This window comes from Monodelphis domestica, chromosome 7 (assembly GCF_027887165.1).
Source record: "Monodelphis domestica isolate mMonDom1 chromosome 7, mMonDom1.pri, whole genome shotgun sequence".
Classification (NCBI taxonomy): Eukaryota; Metazoa; Chordata; class Mammalia; order Didelphimorphia; family Didelphidae; genus Monodelphis; species Monodelphis domestica.
In genome coordinates this window covers 80,423,354-80,439,141 of record NC_077233.1, presented here as the reverse complement: position 1 = coordinate 80,439,141, position 15,788 = coordinate 80,423,354, and the positions used below count along the sequence as shown (strand labels likewise).

Sequence of the window (15,788 nt, the reverse complement as noted above, 5' to 3'; positions counted from 1 at the left end):
GAATTGGTGGGTCTCTCTGAACACTAGAATCTTGCTTGGGACAAATCTTATGGTGAGTGGATTAAAGACTGACTGATCTCTCTCTCTTAAGGCTTAAGCCTAGGCTGGCCTAGCCCTTTTCTCATTATTTCCTCCTACTCTCTCTCTCCCTTTCATTAATTCCTTAATTTGTATTAATTAAAATCTCCATTAAACCCAGCTGACTTGGATATTTCATATTTGGGAATTTTCCCATGGCGACCACCTATTTTTTATTTAAATCAAGACACTAAAAATTATCTTTACAGTTTTTGGCAATTCAAAGTCTTGAAACCCACATTTTCGCGGTCACAGTTTATGGCAACCACTCTGTTATCTGTAACATATCCCTTCGCTTCTCAACCTTTTGGCTAAGATCATGTGTAGTAACAGTTATCATCCTTGGCTGTTTTTTAGTGAAATAACTTTTGCTTGTTTGGAACATTATTTCTAGACTCTTCTGTTTATCATTTGCTATAAAATGTCAATCAATCTTCCTCTTTAGTAAGGAAGTTCTAGTCTCTTTATAAGTGACCCAGAGTAAGGATGACGGTGTCTCATGAATGCTGTAAGAGTTGTTGATAGAATACTTTCCAAATATGTTGTGATTGATAATGCAGATCCAAAATTATACATCGAAACTGATATTGCATAGATTTTAATTGCTTTAAACATGTTCTTTCCATTCAGCTGTGATTCCAGGAGGCCAATATCTTTTAATATATTTAGCTCTAGTCTTCTTTTTGAGTCTTGCTTGAAACAAAATAAGGTATATATAGACATTGCCTTTATCCATTACTTTAATATTCTATCTGGATTTAAACTTGAAGTCATTTATCTCTATATTTCTTTGGTGAATTTAATACTTTTTGAGTCTATGATATTTGAATTTCATTCAAGAAAATTTTCATGAGATGAAAGAGACTTTTAATATAGTCTTGATTCAGCTTTCTCCTTAATTTATAAACTATACCTAGTAATATCTCAGAGAGATTAATAGTAAAACTAAGACTAGAAGAATCATAATGGCTTAAACTCTCCTTCTGAAAATGACTCCATTTATATCAATTGTGCTTGATATTATTTTGTTAGTATATCCTAAATTAAAGTATTTTTTTCTACATGGACATTAAATGTTCTAGTGTTCTCACTTTACTTGGGCCTATTTTATATAAGGTAACACATGGATAAACCATGACAAGGGAATTATATCAAAAGTTTTGAGATAACCAACAGAGGCAGTATAAATGTTACATTACTTTCTTTTTGTAATACTATTATGCTGGCAGATAATGAAATTATGTTTTCAATCCATTTCATTTCATGTGCACTTATGGTTAACCCATTTAATGGTCATTACATTCTATATTATAGAATTTTCACCAGGCAGGATAGTAGTGTTTCTGATTTGTTCTGACCTCTCTTGCCTTCTTGTGTTAATAGCTCAAGGAGAAACACCAATTGCTCCACTCTTTCCTGTGTCATATTTAGCTGGCAGAGAAGGGCTAGCCAGTAACCCCCTGATATAGATTATAGGTAGGTTTTGAGGGTAGTGTTTGAGAGAATTTATTTTTAATGTGAATTACTACTATGCCTGGGTTTAAAATTAGAGACTTAAATCTTTTCCTTGACCTCTGTACTCATTCCTTTCTTCCTAGAAACCTTAAAGAATGCCCTACCCTAGAACCTGGTAGAGAGAAAGGGAGATTATGAGATCTATCTTACTCAGTAAATAAGAACCAGCTTATGCCAGAAGTGCCTGCAAATGGCAAAATCTAGTCCTCCAGTTTCTCATTGAGAAATATTACAGAAGGTCATTCTTGACCGGACTGGACTCCATTTCAACCCCCAGTCTTTGGGGGCCATGGGGCCAATTATGTTACTACCATCAACTAAGGGACAAGGGAGAGTTGAGAGTTTTGATGGACCACCTTCCTATAGTCTATTCACCATTTAGAGTTATCTTGGGGTATCCAAGGGAGGAGCTGAATAATGAACTCCCAAATTACATTTAGAAATCCACATGTGGGAACTCAGGCTCCTTCAATAATTGAGAGAATAATTTGACCAAATTAATTTGTATTGACTGGTCAATTAATAAAATAATTTAATACTCAGAACTACTGCCTCTTGGCATTTTTATTCATCCTGTTATCATTATTGTTATTAAAGGCATCATAACATAATTGAAAGAATACTAGGTCCAGCACTTAGAAGACCTGAATATAAATCCTGCTTATTCTGCTTATTAGCAATGTGACCACTTCTCCTTTCTGAATTTCAAATAACTTTTCTGCTAAATGAGGAAGGTTGAATAAAAGTACCTCTAAAGGAGGTTTTTCTACAGCTTATTGTTTATAAGGAACTTTTTTTATTCAATCCAGAATCCCAAAATTTAGACAAGGTCAATGTTATTATCCCTATTTGACAAGTCAGCACCCTAGCTTATACTCTTTAAGACTTACCCGTAAATTGCATTGAAGATATCAATCTACAATGGTAGAGGAATTCCTTACATCAACGAAATCACAGGTTTTGGTAAAAACAGATATAGGTAGATATGGATGTAGATATAGAAAGTAAGGATGAAAAAGGTTAAGTGGCTTATTCATGGTCACATAGTAAATGTCAGAAATGTACAGAACTTCTTAATACCAAGTTCATTATGCCCTCCACACTGATGTCTCACTCAGTTTCAAATAAAGTAGGGAGAGATGGTATTTGAATATAAAAAAAGCAAGAAAACTAAAGTTAACTTCCAAACATTTTTTACAAACAGCATTCATTATTTGTAGAAAACCAGCTTTTCTTATTATTTTAATGCAAGTGTGAACTACTCTTTTTGAAGCTTTCATTCCATTTGTTTGATTATTGGGGGCTTTGGCTATTTTGATTTGGTAGATATGTCAGTTTACTTCACCTTAGTCAGTCCTTGCTCTTTTTAAGGAGCTCCTAAGCCATCGGTTTCTGGCTTACCATGGACTCTGAATCGATATAAACATGTATATTTGGGGTGGCCCCAATTGTTCAGAATTTTCAGTTTCACACATAGTAAGTATTCAGAAACTTCATTCTGTAAACAAAGAAAATATAAATCCAAATTAATATTGTGTGGATAACTCCACCTCAAAGATTATAAATGTACCTTTATAAGTAATTGTTAAGTTTCTTCATTTCTTTATGACATTTTTAAAAATCCTCTTTACACAGATGGAAACGATGAACTACAGAGAACTGAAGAGATGCTCCCTCACCCTATCCTCATTTCCACCCAGATTACACAGGTCAAGAATAGAAGGAATAGAACACAGAAGGTCAGTTATTTTTCCTATAATTCTCCTGAACAGATTTTATACACACATACAAGCATGCACATATACTCATTTTTGCCTGAATTTCTTGAAAATTACCTAGTAATTATAACGAAAGTATGACATTTATTTTGCTATCACATTTTTGAAACCTTATCTATATAAGTCGATGTGATTTCTGCATTTCTTCATCCACTTAATGTTAAAGATTTTTGTCAGAATTATTTTCACACATTCCTTTTTCTATTAGGAAATCCAAACAGATCCCTTCCCAGGAGAGAAGCATATTGTCATCTAAATATCTTTTCCCAGGTCTCTCATTATTACCTGGAGGTGAAATGTTTGAACACTGGTCCCTTTTTTGTTATACATAAACTGACCTAGGAAGATTTCCTCTCCTTTACATTCTTCTTTGAGTCCCTGAAAATATGAAAGATATGGAGATTAGGGCCTATGTGACAGACTGATTTAACTAAAATGACCACATTTCCCTGTTCAAGTAGCAATGATTAAACAGTTACAGGGTGGAGAGTGCAAAACTAGGTATATTGGGTTCAACTGAAATTCAAGAGCAGATAAGTGGTACAATAGATAGAATGCTAGACCTGGAGTCAGGAAGACTCTTCTTCCTGAGTTCAAATCTGACCTCAGACATTTACTAGCTATATGACCCGAAGTAAGTCACTTACTTAACTCTGTTTGTCTCAGTTCCTCATTTGGAAAATGAGCTGGAGAAGGAAATGGCAAACTATTCCAGTGTCTTTACCAAGAAAATTCCAAATGGGGTCATGACGAGTTAGACACAACGAAAGAACAACAAATTCATATTAAAAGCATATTCTAAACACTTATAGTCTGCCAACTACCAAGTTCAAGGCATTGTGCTTAGTGGTATAAGGAAATTAAAGATAAATAAGATATCCTTTTAACTTTAAGTAGTTTACCCTTTAGTACAGAAGATAGATATGTATCAAAATATAAATCAGAATGTTATATTTGCATAGAAGTTCAATTATAAGGAAGGAGAGAGCACTTACACTCATTCATAGTTCTTCAGACAAGTGAAAAATTATGTTAGGACAAAAAGCAATGAGAACATCACTTCTAACAGTAACACTGACAATTGCTATTTTCATTAGAGCAGATTGTATTTTTCATAAGGATAGCGGAAAAAAGCATTTTGCCTATGGGACATAAAGAAAATGGCAAATGACTTTTAGATCTGTATTAGTTTTATAACATGATATAAAAATATTTTATTTCTGACTTAAATCTCAGGGTACCTAATCAAATTTGTTCTTTGCTTTTCAAAATGTAAAACATGTATTCCTATCCTGAGGCTCTGGGAATCACACAGTTATATAAATATATTTCCATAGTGTATATCCAATCCCTTGTCAGCTGAATGAAAATTAGAGTGCATTTCATATACATCCTTTCCTGCTTTTCTCTCTATTCAATACCTGAGGGTAAATATTAGAAGGGGAAAGAGTGGCAGAAAAGTGTTTTTATTATTATTTCAAAAAATATTTTGTGCCTAATAACACAAAAGGAGTATATTAGTTGAATTGATCACTTTTGATAAGAAATGTTTAACTACCATAACAAAATCATTTTAATATAAGTCATATGTTGCAAAATTTATGATACATATAAAAATTCATGCTTGAAAATGACAGAATTTTAGAGTGGTAAGGGCCTTAAGCAGTTATCTATTGCAACCCATAAATGAAAAAGAATTCCTATTATACCATATCCAACAAATGGTCAAGTCTCAGCTTAAAGATTTTCAATGAAGAAATGGACTCCCAAGGCAGCCTATTCTAGATGGCTTGAATTTTACAAAGTTTTTCCTTATACCAAACCTAAATTTCCCTCTTTGCAACTTCTATCTATCATTCTGATTTGGCTTTATGAAACCAAACAGAACAAATCAGATTCTTCTTTCATATGATAGTCTATCAAATACCTGAATACAGATATCTTATCCTCCCCTGTGCTGCCTCTCTTCAGACTACACATTTTTATTTTCTTCATCTGGTTCCACAATCATGAAGACCTTCCTTTAAATATGCTGTCAAGATTATTCATTATTACATGTGCTTACTCATAATTTCTCACCTCTTTGCTTTTATGTACACTGTGTGAAATGCTCTCCATCTTTTCCGTAAGTTCCTACCCATATTTTAGATCTCAATTCAAATAAAACATTTCTTCTAGTTTTCCCTGATTTCCAGAATAACTAATAACCTTTTCTTTTTGAACTTCACGTAACATTTTGCTGCTCTAAAATATACTTATGTACAAGTAATTTTAGTAATTTTACTATATATATAGTCTGTGTCTGTAATATACCCCCTTCTATTTTTTGGGGGGGGTGGGGCAGGGACCTATCCTAGTGTCTAAGTCAATAAGTATTTGTTATAATTTAAATGTAATTGAACTGATGTTCAATTTTTCTAAGTAATATGTTCTTTTGTTGTTGTTAAAATATGTTTTGATTAAATATTTGATGAAAATATGATTTGATTAGCTAACAGAAATGTTAAAAGATTGGAAAACTTATTGAGAGCTATTGAAAGAGAAGGAAGACCAATTCACTGCTTGGTAGAATTGTGAATTGGTCCAGTTATCTGGCAGACAGTTTTGAAGTATACAAAAAAAGTCATCAAATTGTTCATAACCTTTGAACTAGAGACTCCTTTACTTGAAAAGACTTTACTGGCAACAGAGAAAGATAAATGTTTCAAAAATATTCATAACATTATTTGTTACCATGAAATCCTAAAAGCAAAAGAATATGCCTAATTGTAGAATGGCTGAATAAGAGTATCTGAATAAAATAGAATATCATTAACATAATAAAGGAATGACAAATGTTCAGAATTCAGACAAACATGGATAAACTTGGGTGAAGTGATGCCAAATGAAGAATGGAAATCAAAAATATTACACTAGTATAAAGAAAATATCAAAATATCACAAGACAACAAAACTGGTTGAAGACAGCAGACAATGCTGGTATCATACTGCCAGAATTAAATATAAAAAAAGGTAATATCACTCCTTTTTTATTGTGGATCTAACTTTATTTAGAGATTATACAAAGAAGGTTTGAGTTGGGAGCACATGCTATACAAATTTTAAATATTGATTTAATTTAATAAATCAATTTATATACAGTGTTTTCAGGAAATGTGACATTGATTCACTGTTTAAATTAAAGCACTTCTACATAGTCTAGTTAGTATTTACAGGCTCAATGCACACTTCATCCTTTTAATTACTTTGAATTTAAAATGTAAAAAAATGCTTACATAAACAGAAAAGTCCTTGGGAGCACTGGAGGTATTTCCTGAGGGAGAAATCTTCTCTGAGATATGCTCCATGGTAACTGCTGTTGGTGTAATCTTCCTGGCAAGTTTAATTATAGTGTGACCCTTAGAACCTGGAAATGCCCAGCACTTTCCAGGATGGACATCAGGCTTAAAAAAAAATAAAGTTAATATCCTTTTTGACCTCTTTCTGAAATACCAGTCAATCAGTTAAGTTGTGTGTGTGTGTGTGTGTTATTTATTTTAAAAAGAGATACCTGTCTTCAGGAGTTTGCATTCTAGTGAGGAAGACATAATTAAAATACATGAAATATAAGTGATAAATTTCAAAGAAAGGATTAGAGTGAAGTGATATTATACTGGTGTGTGTGTGTGTGTGTATGTGTGTGTGTGTTTGTGTGTGTGTGTAAGGGGTTAGGGGACAAATTCAAAAGAAGCACCATGTCTGATACCTAAGGAGAGCTAAAGTATTTTACTAAGATTTTACCCCAGGAAGATTGGAAAAGTGGTGCCTATAGAATGACCTTTAAAATCCCTTCAAGCTCTAAATCCTACTATCCCATGAACTGTGAAAAGTTAGGGGGATTACATGAGGCCTCTAGGAAAGGGGATTCTATAATCAGGAAATTCAAGAGAAAGAGAAATAAGATATATATGTATAGTTTTGGTTTTACCTGAAGAATAACATCAGGAGGCATTTCATAACTTAAGAATCCTATCCCATGCCAATATAGTTTTGCTTTATCATTTTTGTAACTCTCAGATGTTCCTGCTTCAACAATGGAGGCACCTGAAATTAGAATATAATTAGTGGTATAAGAAGGTAGAAATAGAAATAGATTAATATGATTCTAAAATTTAGAGGGAAATTTTTAATAAAAAAAATTAAGTAGTATAGTAGTTTGTACTAAAAAACTGCAAATTGTAGTGGAAAGTTTATTATCAGCTTTGGTGAAGGGAATATACCCATATCCCCATGAAATCACAGCTTTTCAAAATTACTGTATGAAAAAGCCTTAATCCCATCTAATTTGCTTTTTACTGCCTAGAGCAAATGATGATCTCTCTCTCTCTCCATTTTTAAATTTTGAAAAATGAAATAATAATTAAAATGGAATCATGTGTATTAATAACTAGTTAGCTGATGAAAAATTCCTTGATTATAACTTCTAATGAGATTCTTAAAATCTTGCAATTCAGAAAGTAAATAACAGGCTATCTCAAGATCAGAAAAAATAAAAACACCACTACTAAAAATCACTGCAAGAAGAATAATTTTTATATCACCTTACTAAAGATGGTATCCTCTATTTGAATATCTGAAAAGGTTTTTTTGTTCTTCAGTCATGTTCAACTCTTCAGGATCTTATTTGGGTTTTCTTGGCAGAGATTCTAGAGTGGTTTGCCATTTTCTTCTCCAGCTCATTTTATAGATGAGGAAACTGAGGCAAGCAGGGGTAAGTGACTTGCCCAAGGTGACATAACTAGTAAGTGTCCAAGGCCAGATTTGATTCAGTTCTTGCAGATGTCAAGCCTGACACTCTATCTACTGTGCCACCTAACTGCCCAAAAATGGTTTTTAAAGTTGCAAATTGAGGAAAGGAAATTGAAGAAAAACTAAGTGGATTTTCTTAAGATTTATTTAGGACCAGAGCTGGACATCTAAAAAGTTTTCAATTCAATTTAAAGTTTCAGATTGCTAAGACTCATTTTATGTCTTTGCTTTCTAAATGTGACAAAAGTTCCTGTCTTGAAATCTTAGAGATCTGAAAGTTTCCTTCTGCAATGTAGATCCATCCCTTTGTGAACTGAGTGAAAATAGTGGTACTATAACCTATGTAACCATCTTTCATTCTCACTTTCCAAAAGAAATAGTGTAAAGAATTAGTTTCACTGGAGGGTACTTGGAGCATAGTTCCTAACTTTTACATTATATTGCCTTATATATAATTGGCTATTAAAATTCTATGTTGAATAAATAATTGAATTGGTTTGTCTTCAAAAACTGGGATTTAACAAAAATACCACCAATGTTAGTCGCATTAGTCTTTAAATAAAGAAAATGCTATCCTTTATTTCTGTTATTATATTAACATTGAGCCTTAACATTGTGTATTATTTTGGGTTATTTAATTTTTATTCTTTTTTACAATGTGTGAAACTAAAGTTAGTATATTAATTTATATGCAATACATTTTTCATTCTGCATTCTGACATATAAGTTTATAAAATTGCATTTCCCTTGCCCTCAGCTAAAATGCAAATTACCCTCTGGAAAATTTGTTCTTATCAACTGTACTTTCAGTCTTTGTCAATCATTAACATTATCTTAGCTTATCAGTTTATTTCTCATCTGAAAGAATGGGATGAGCATAAGGCATTGTTTAGGGGTGGGCAGGCCTAGGGGAGGCCCAAAAGTCTTGATCTGGGAAGTAAGTAAGCATCAAGTTACTGAGTGCTTGGAAAGAATAGCTACAGAAGTGTGGGTGGGAGGGGGTGAAAAGGATTGGGAAGGGTGTAGAGCCAAGATGGGAGACAGGTAGGAAACAGTGCAGTAAGCTCATCTCCACAAACTCCTCTTTAAACAGAAAACGCACCAGACCAAATCCTGATTCAGAAATCCAGAAAAAAGTCACAGTAATCCTTTTTTGTAGCCCAGCTTGGCCTAGGGAGACAGAAATGGAAATCTGTGGACATTGGGGAGGGGAATGAATGAGGAGCATACCTGAAACTTCATTGCCTTTTAGAGACCATGTGCTGTGCCCCACCCCCACCCCCATACTGCATGCCATGCCCCACCCCACCCCCCAACCTGCCAGCTATGCCCCAAGCCCCCCAGGGCCCAAGTGCTGAGCAGGTTTCCCCTCCCCCCCACCTTACACCAGCAGACTAGGGAGGGAAAAAGGGAGAGGAATGGCCCAGGCACTCCACTCAGGAGAGGAAGTAAGCACTTCCATGGGGCTGCTGGGCAGAGGGGCAGGAAAGTGCCAGAGGAGAGAGGGGGGAGAAGGGAGCATCTCTGCCCCAGCCTCTCTGCCTTTCTAGTAACTGACTCTGATGAGTGATGGTGCACATGCCCACAGAGAGGTCTCTGTGTGCCCTCTTTGGCACTCATGCCATAGGTTCACCATCACAGGCTTAGGGTCTAGGGAGAAGCTATATATCTGAGCTAGAGGAGCTGCCAAAACAATGGAGGACATCACCACACCCATACCATATTGCAACAGAGACAAAAGGCACCTTTGTTCATCTCTGTCCAATCTAGGTGACAGGCCCAGGGCAGACTAAGAAAGAGACCTATGTAGGAAAATGGCATTCCTGAATAAGGAGGCCTTGGGCTGTGAATGGAAAAAGAAGGAAGTTCAGAAGCCAGCAGCAACAATGGTATTGCTCAGATCCTAGGCAGGGAATCACTTCAAGCATTTAGCCCATTAAATAGAGGAAAAGCAGCGCAAGTATCCCAGACCAAAGGGGATCCTATAATTCTGCCATTTTGAACCAATAGAACTTTCTAGCTAGCTGGTCTTATCAGGGGGGATATAGTAGATGTATAATATATTAGAACATATATTAGATAGATGTATAAATATGTGTATATATATATATATATATATATATATATGGAGAGAGAGAGAGAGAGATTAGATCCACCTCAGGGGGATATATTAGATTTATATATATTAGATGAATAATGTTAGATGTATATATATTAGCTAATTAATTGTATATATAAGGGTCTTGTTTATTTTTTGAGGCATATAATATGTATATAAGATTTTTGTTTATTTTCTTGTTTTATTTGTGTGTATAGTAATTGTAAGGTGTATTTGAATAAATATCTTTAGGTTCTTATTTCTGTAAAATATAATCAGAATAGGTTTTATTTGAGAATAGTATGAATTTTGTAATTGTAATTTCTGTAACTGTAAATATTTGGAATTGTATATTTGAAACTTGCATGTTGCAAGAATTGTTTTGTTTTTTCTTTCTCTCTTTCTTTCTCCCTGTATATAATATAGAATATAGGATAGCTTTATTTGAAAAATCCATTAGTCTCCCCAATGGATCTCAGGGGGATGAGAGTTTTTATTAATTTCTCTTTTTTTATTTAAGAGGAGGAGCAATAGGATTTCTGAGTAAGAGACCCCCTGCTATGCAAGTTGTCAGTTGGTGACTTGTTGTTAGAAAGGTGTGGCTGAGTTTGTAAGTTGCAGATCTTTGGAAAGGGTTTTTGGTCTTAGGGTCCACTGGGAAAAGGAGAAGCAGTTTCTGGCTCTCTCTCGGGAGTTTTTTCTAAGGCCTTAACAGCTTTATTGATTATTTATTACTAATAATGTGGGTAGTAAGGTAGATAGTGGTAGATAAGGTAGCTATATTATTAGATAGCGAAAATAGGAGAGCAGGCAAAGGCTTCGGCCTAGCAGAAGATATTGCCCAATGAGACAGATAGATTAAGGGTTTTTTAGAATAAAGTTAGTCAGGATTGGGATCTTGGGTATAGTTATAAGCTATTATAAGATTACTTTCACTTTCCTCCTTCCTATTTCCTATCCATATTTCCTAATAATAAACTAAGTGTTTTGCATTTAATAAGCTGCGCACTAGCTTTTGATCAAACTCCTGCCCCCAAAAATGTAACCCTTCACACTGGTGTGAGTTGGATCTAGCAGGATTCTATTCTTGTACAACCCCAAATGTAGGTCAGTAACTTAAAGAGTCATACCAGGGTGGGGCAGCAAACTTTGCCCTGGATCAGACCATTCATGGGAACACTGAAAGATTCTACTTCTCCAGCTGGTCCCTGAGATCCTAGAATAACAACACTCAGTCTCCCAATAGAACATCAACAGGATCAACCCAGACCTTCCTTCCAGAAATGTGGCAAAGACTAGACCTAGCATTAAGTCTAAAGGCAGAAAGTAGGCTAAAAGAATAAATAAACATAAAAAGTACACCACCATAATGATCTATTATGGAGGTAGAGACACCCAAGGCACAAAGATAAAGAGAATAAGTCCAAAACATCTGCCAGCAATACCTCAGAAAAAAATAACTTGAGCACAAATTAAACTAGAATTCCTAGAAGAGATAAGAGTTAAAAAAAAAAGATGAAATGTTTTTATAAACGAAATGAAAGCTCTTGAGGAAAAAAATTGGAAAAGAAATGAGACCTAACAAAAAAAAAAGAATTAAAAAGGCATTTAACAGCTTGGCATTCGAGGAACAAAATCTTGCCCAAGCAACAAAATCTCTGAAAATTATAATGGAGCAAATAAAGTCAGAAGACTGAAAAAATAGAAGAATATGTATGATATCTCATAGCAGAATCAACTGACTTAAAAAACAAAATAAGAAAAAGGAAAAAAATTTAAAAAAATAAGGACCATTGAACTATTTAAATACATGACCAAAAACAGAACCAAGACATTATATTTAAAGAAATCTTAAAAGAAAACTGTCCATGTCCCTTAAATTAGAAAGAAAAGTGGAAAGAAAAAGAATCTACTGGTTATCTACTGACAAAAACTACAAATTGAAAGTTTCCAGGAATGTCCAAACCAAAATCCAGAGCTTCCATCAAAGAAAAAAATACTGCAGAGAGCCAGAGAAAAAAAGAATTCAAATAATGAGGAACCACAGTTAGAATCATACATGATTTAGGAATCACCATTATTAAGAAATGAAGAACTTGAAGTATGATAAACCACCAGTAGGCAAAAGATATGGACTTAAAAAGAATAACTTACCCTAGAAAACTATAAGTACAATTTTAACAGGGGAAAGTGAATCTTTAATGAAATAGATGAATTCTAAACATTAATAACAAAAAGGTCAGAAGTGTTGTGATAGAGGAATGATCCAGAGACTTTGAAGAACAGAGCCTGGAAGACATGCAGAGGTTTTCATCCACAGTGGGGAATGGTGGAGGAGTGGAGGGAATGGTGGTGGAATCTTGAGGGAAGAGAGATTCCATGTGGGAGACAGTTGATCTCTATCTTGAGACAGCAAGAGTGACAGGCTGATCATAGATTTCTCTCCTGTTCCATACAAAATCCCTCACTGATTCTAACCACCATCACCCCAAAGGCACTAAGAATTATGGCAGAAACTGAGAAGAATAACAGCATCAGAAGATCTCACACAGCTCTTGCGACACCCTGGGTCTGAACATTGGCTCTGCTGTGATAAAGACTACGGATCACAAAACCCTGAGCCTCTTAGAGACCAGGATGACAAGCCTGGGTCTCTCAACTTTGGGGGGAAGAGGGAGGAAAAAGATATTTTTAGACAGAGAGGGACTTCCTTACTCTCTTTCCAATAAAATCCAACCTGCAGACATCTTGCTTATCTTACCCCTAACCACAATTTGTTAGAATAAAGTTGCCAGTTATCTTAAATTGACTTCCTTGTCATATTTGAAGAGAAAGCTTATTTCTTTCTCTTTCCCCCAAGGGAAGAAGCTCACCCATTAAAATCATTTATTAGAGAGGAGAAAAGGCAGGGTTAGTGGGGAGACATATTTCAAGAAAGACTGAAAAGGGGAATCCATCTCACTCTCCTTCTACCTTCTGGACATTTATCATCTACTTTTCCTCCATTATACCCAAACCAACCCTCTAATACAATTTAGCACCCCAGGAAAAAGATCCACCATTTTCAACTGTCACAAACTGACAGTTGGAACTCAAAGGGGAATATAGCCATATTAAAGTAGCGGGACAAAAACACCCAGTATATAGGATCAGACATTTTGATTCCTATAAAGAAAAACCCAGAAGTCTGAGAGCAGACATTTTCAACTGTCAACAGCTAGAGCCCCTGGGTAGAGTAGCCATTGTCAAGAAACATCTATTAAGAAATAAACACTTAGTATCTGATATGTTGATAACTAAGTGAAGAAAGACAAAGTAGAAACAACAGAAGGGATTACATGGAAAAGATGTTGCAGTTGCAAAGTCTAGGCAACTTTAATGGGGGTTTTGATTGTTTACTGGGGATATTGTGTATTATATAACATAATATCAGGAATAATTGATAATACTATTGGTACTATGGTAAACATAACAACCTCTTGGACCCAGATACCTTTTGACTATGTCCTTTCTCTGGAACACTCTCCCTCAAGTATATGTAGTTTTCATGGCAATGGTTCAGACATTAAATTACATCAAGGTTGGAGCTAGTATCATCATGCAGAAGAAAACTATTAAAACAATGGTCCTTGACAATAGATTGGAGGCATTATTTGAATAGACACCCATTCTAACTGAAATTTGTCAGTGATTATGATTAAAATATGATTAAAAAAACAAGAAAACATGGGAAAGGGGAAGGACATGGTGACTGGGGAAGGGACTACAGAAGATGTGACTGGGAATACTGACATGGACAAGGACTCTTAAGACTACTAAGGGTACAGCATTAGGAGCAGTAGGGGTGAATACCACAACAGGCATAACTGAAACTCAAGGCAATAATACATCTGATAGCACCTCAGGAGCACACAAGATCATGCCTCTCTGAGATATGGCAAAGTTGACTCTGGCATCTTACATGCAAAGATCCACAAGTTTACCACCCAAGACTTGGATTCACTACATAAAAGAATTCCAAAATTCATTTCTGAACCCCATAGAGCATTAAAAGAACTAAAAAGAGTTTTAGATTGTATGAGCTTGATTTTGGGGATGTTGAGATTCTTTAGGGGAAACTTTTTGCCCCCAAAGAACACAAGAATTTTATTGCTAGGACCAGACAGGACTCCTCTCTTACTAGCTGGCCTGAGTCCTATGAGGATTTTGATTTTGCAAACCTCCTAAGCATGAGTTATCTAAAGAAAGGTCATGAAGACTTGTTGCAAGCAATCAAACAACTGTCTGAACATCCCAATGCATGGGGGAAGATCAACAGGCTACAACAACAAAAAAAAAGGGAACATCCTTCAAATTTTATCAACAGATTATTAGAAAATGTCGAGGGACTAATGGGTTTAATCCTGATTCCCAGGAATCTTTGGCACATGTTAGGAGACAGTTTCTACAGGGTTGTGACAAATGGTTGAAGGATTTCTTTAGAAATTACTTCCCATTGGAACAACCTCCAGGAAGTGATGCAGAGCGAAAGGAGCAGAACCAGGAGATCATACACAGAGACTGATACACTGTGGTACAATCGAATGTAATAGACTCCTCCATTAGTGGTAATGCATTGATCTTGAACAACCCGGAGGGATACAGGAGAAAAAACACTATCCACATTCAGAGGAAAAATTCTGTGAGTGAAAACACCAAAGAAAAACAACTGCTCAATGACATGGGTCGAAGGGTATATGATTAGGGATATAGACTCTAAATGAACATCCTAGTGCAAATACCAACAACATGGAAATGGGTTCTGATCAAGGACACATGCAATACCCAGTGGAATTGCATGTCGGCTATGGGAGGTGTAAACCTCAAAATTCCTTAGACTTATAAATGTTGGAAAATTCACCATTGGGATATTTCATACTTGGAAAATTTCTTACTGATAGTCTATTGGAATGGGAACCCTATTGGCATGGGAGGTTCCTTCTCTTCCCTTCTTAAGATTACTTTAGGACAGAAACCCCTTGCTGAACAATGGAAAGGACTTTGACCTATGCTTAAGCATAGAACAGGAATTTCTTTGAGTCTTGATTGATTTTAGAATTGATACAATGGAGATAATTGGAATAAATCTCCACCCTATTCAGTCCTAATAGGATTGAGTAAGGGCTGCAGCCTAGATCAAAATTTAATTATTCCAATCTCTACCATACTCAAGTTAACAGGATTTAGAAAGGGCTGTAGCAAAGGAGTAAAGATTTAATCATTTGAAAATATGACCTTCAACAGACATGTGCAAAAGCCAGAAACCTCTGGGCGGTCCTGGGTTAAGCTAGAGCCTCCATTGGCACAGGGAAATTGATGAAGAGTGATTGGTAGATGGGAGAACTGAGGGGAGGAACTTGGATGGTTTCCTTAAAGATAGGGGGTCTGGAGCCTCCAAGAGGTGGTTGAGGTTTTGGTCGGTGTGGTTCCTGGGCTCTGAGAAGGCTTGCTCTGAAGGAAGCTGAAGGTGGGGGCCTCTGAGACTGTTTCTC

General features: G+C 35.5%; 2 protein-coding genes across 7 annotated transcripts in view; one reads left to right on the top strand and one right to left on the bottom strand.

The window, feature by feature from the left end:
- Positions 1 to 15,788, top strand: part of C7H7orf57 (chromosome 7 C7orf57 homolog) — a 144,626-nt gene that overhangs the window by 22,228 nt on the left and 106,610 nt on the right. For both annotated transcript variants that reach the window (XM_016424565.2, XM_056804857.1), the window contains one exon: positions 3,229 to 3,332. In XM_016424565.2, the coding sequence (XP_016280051.1) occupies positions 3,229 to 3,332 (104 nt within the window). The remainder of the gene's footprint in view (positions 1 to 3,228; positions 3,333 to 15,788) is intronic.
- Positions 2,768 to 15,788, bottom strand: part of SUN3 (Sad1 and UNC84 domain containing 3) — a 91,157-nt gene continuing 78,136 nt past the window's right edge. For 4 of the 5 annotated variants that reach the window (XM_056804860.1, XM_056804861.1, XM_007500425.3 and 1 more), the window contains exons 8-11: positions 7,339 to 7,454; positions 6,647 to 6,814; positions 3,657 to 3,749; positions 2,768 to 3,091 (exon numbers count right to left, since the gene is read on the bottom strand). In XM_056804860.1, the coding sequence (XP_056660838.1) occupies positions 2,960 to 3,091; positions 3,657 to 3,749; positions 6,647 to 6,814; positions 7,339 to 7,454 (509 nt within the window). In that variant the 3' untranslated portion in view covers positions 2,768 to 2,959. The remainder of the gene's footprint in view (positions 3,092 to 3,656; positions 3,750 to 6,646; positions 6,815 to 7,338; positions 7,455 to 15,788) is intronic. The other variant, XM_007500426.3, reaches the window with a different exon arrangement.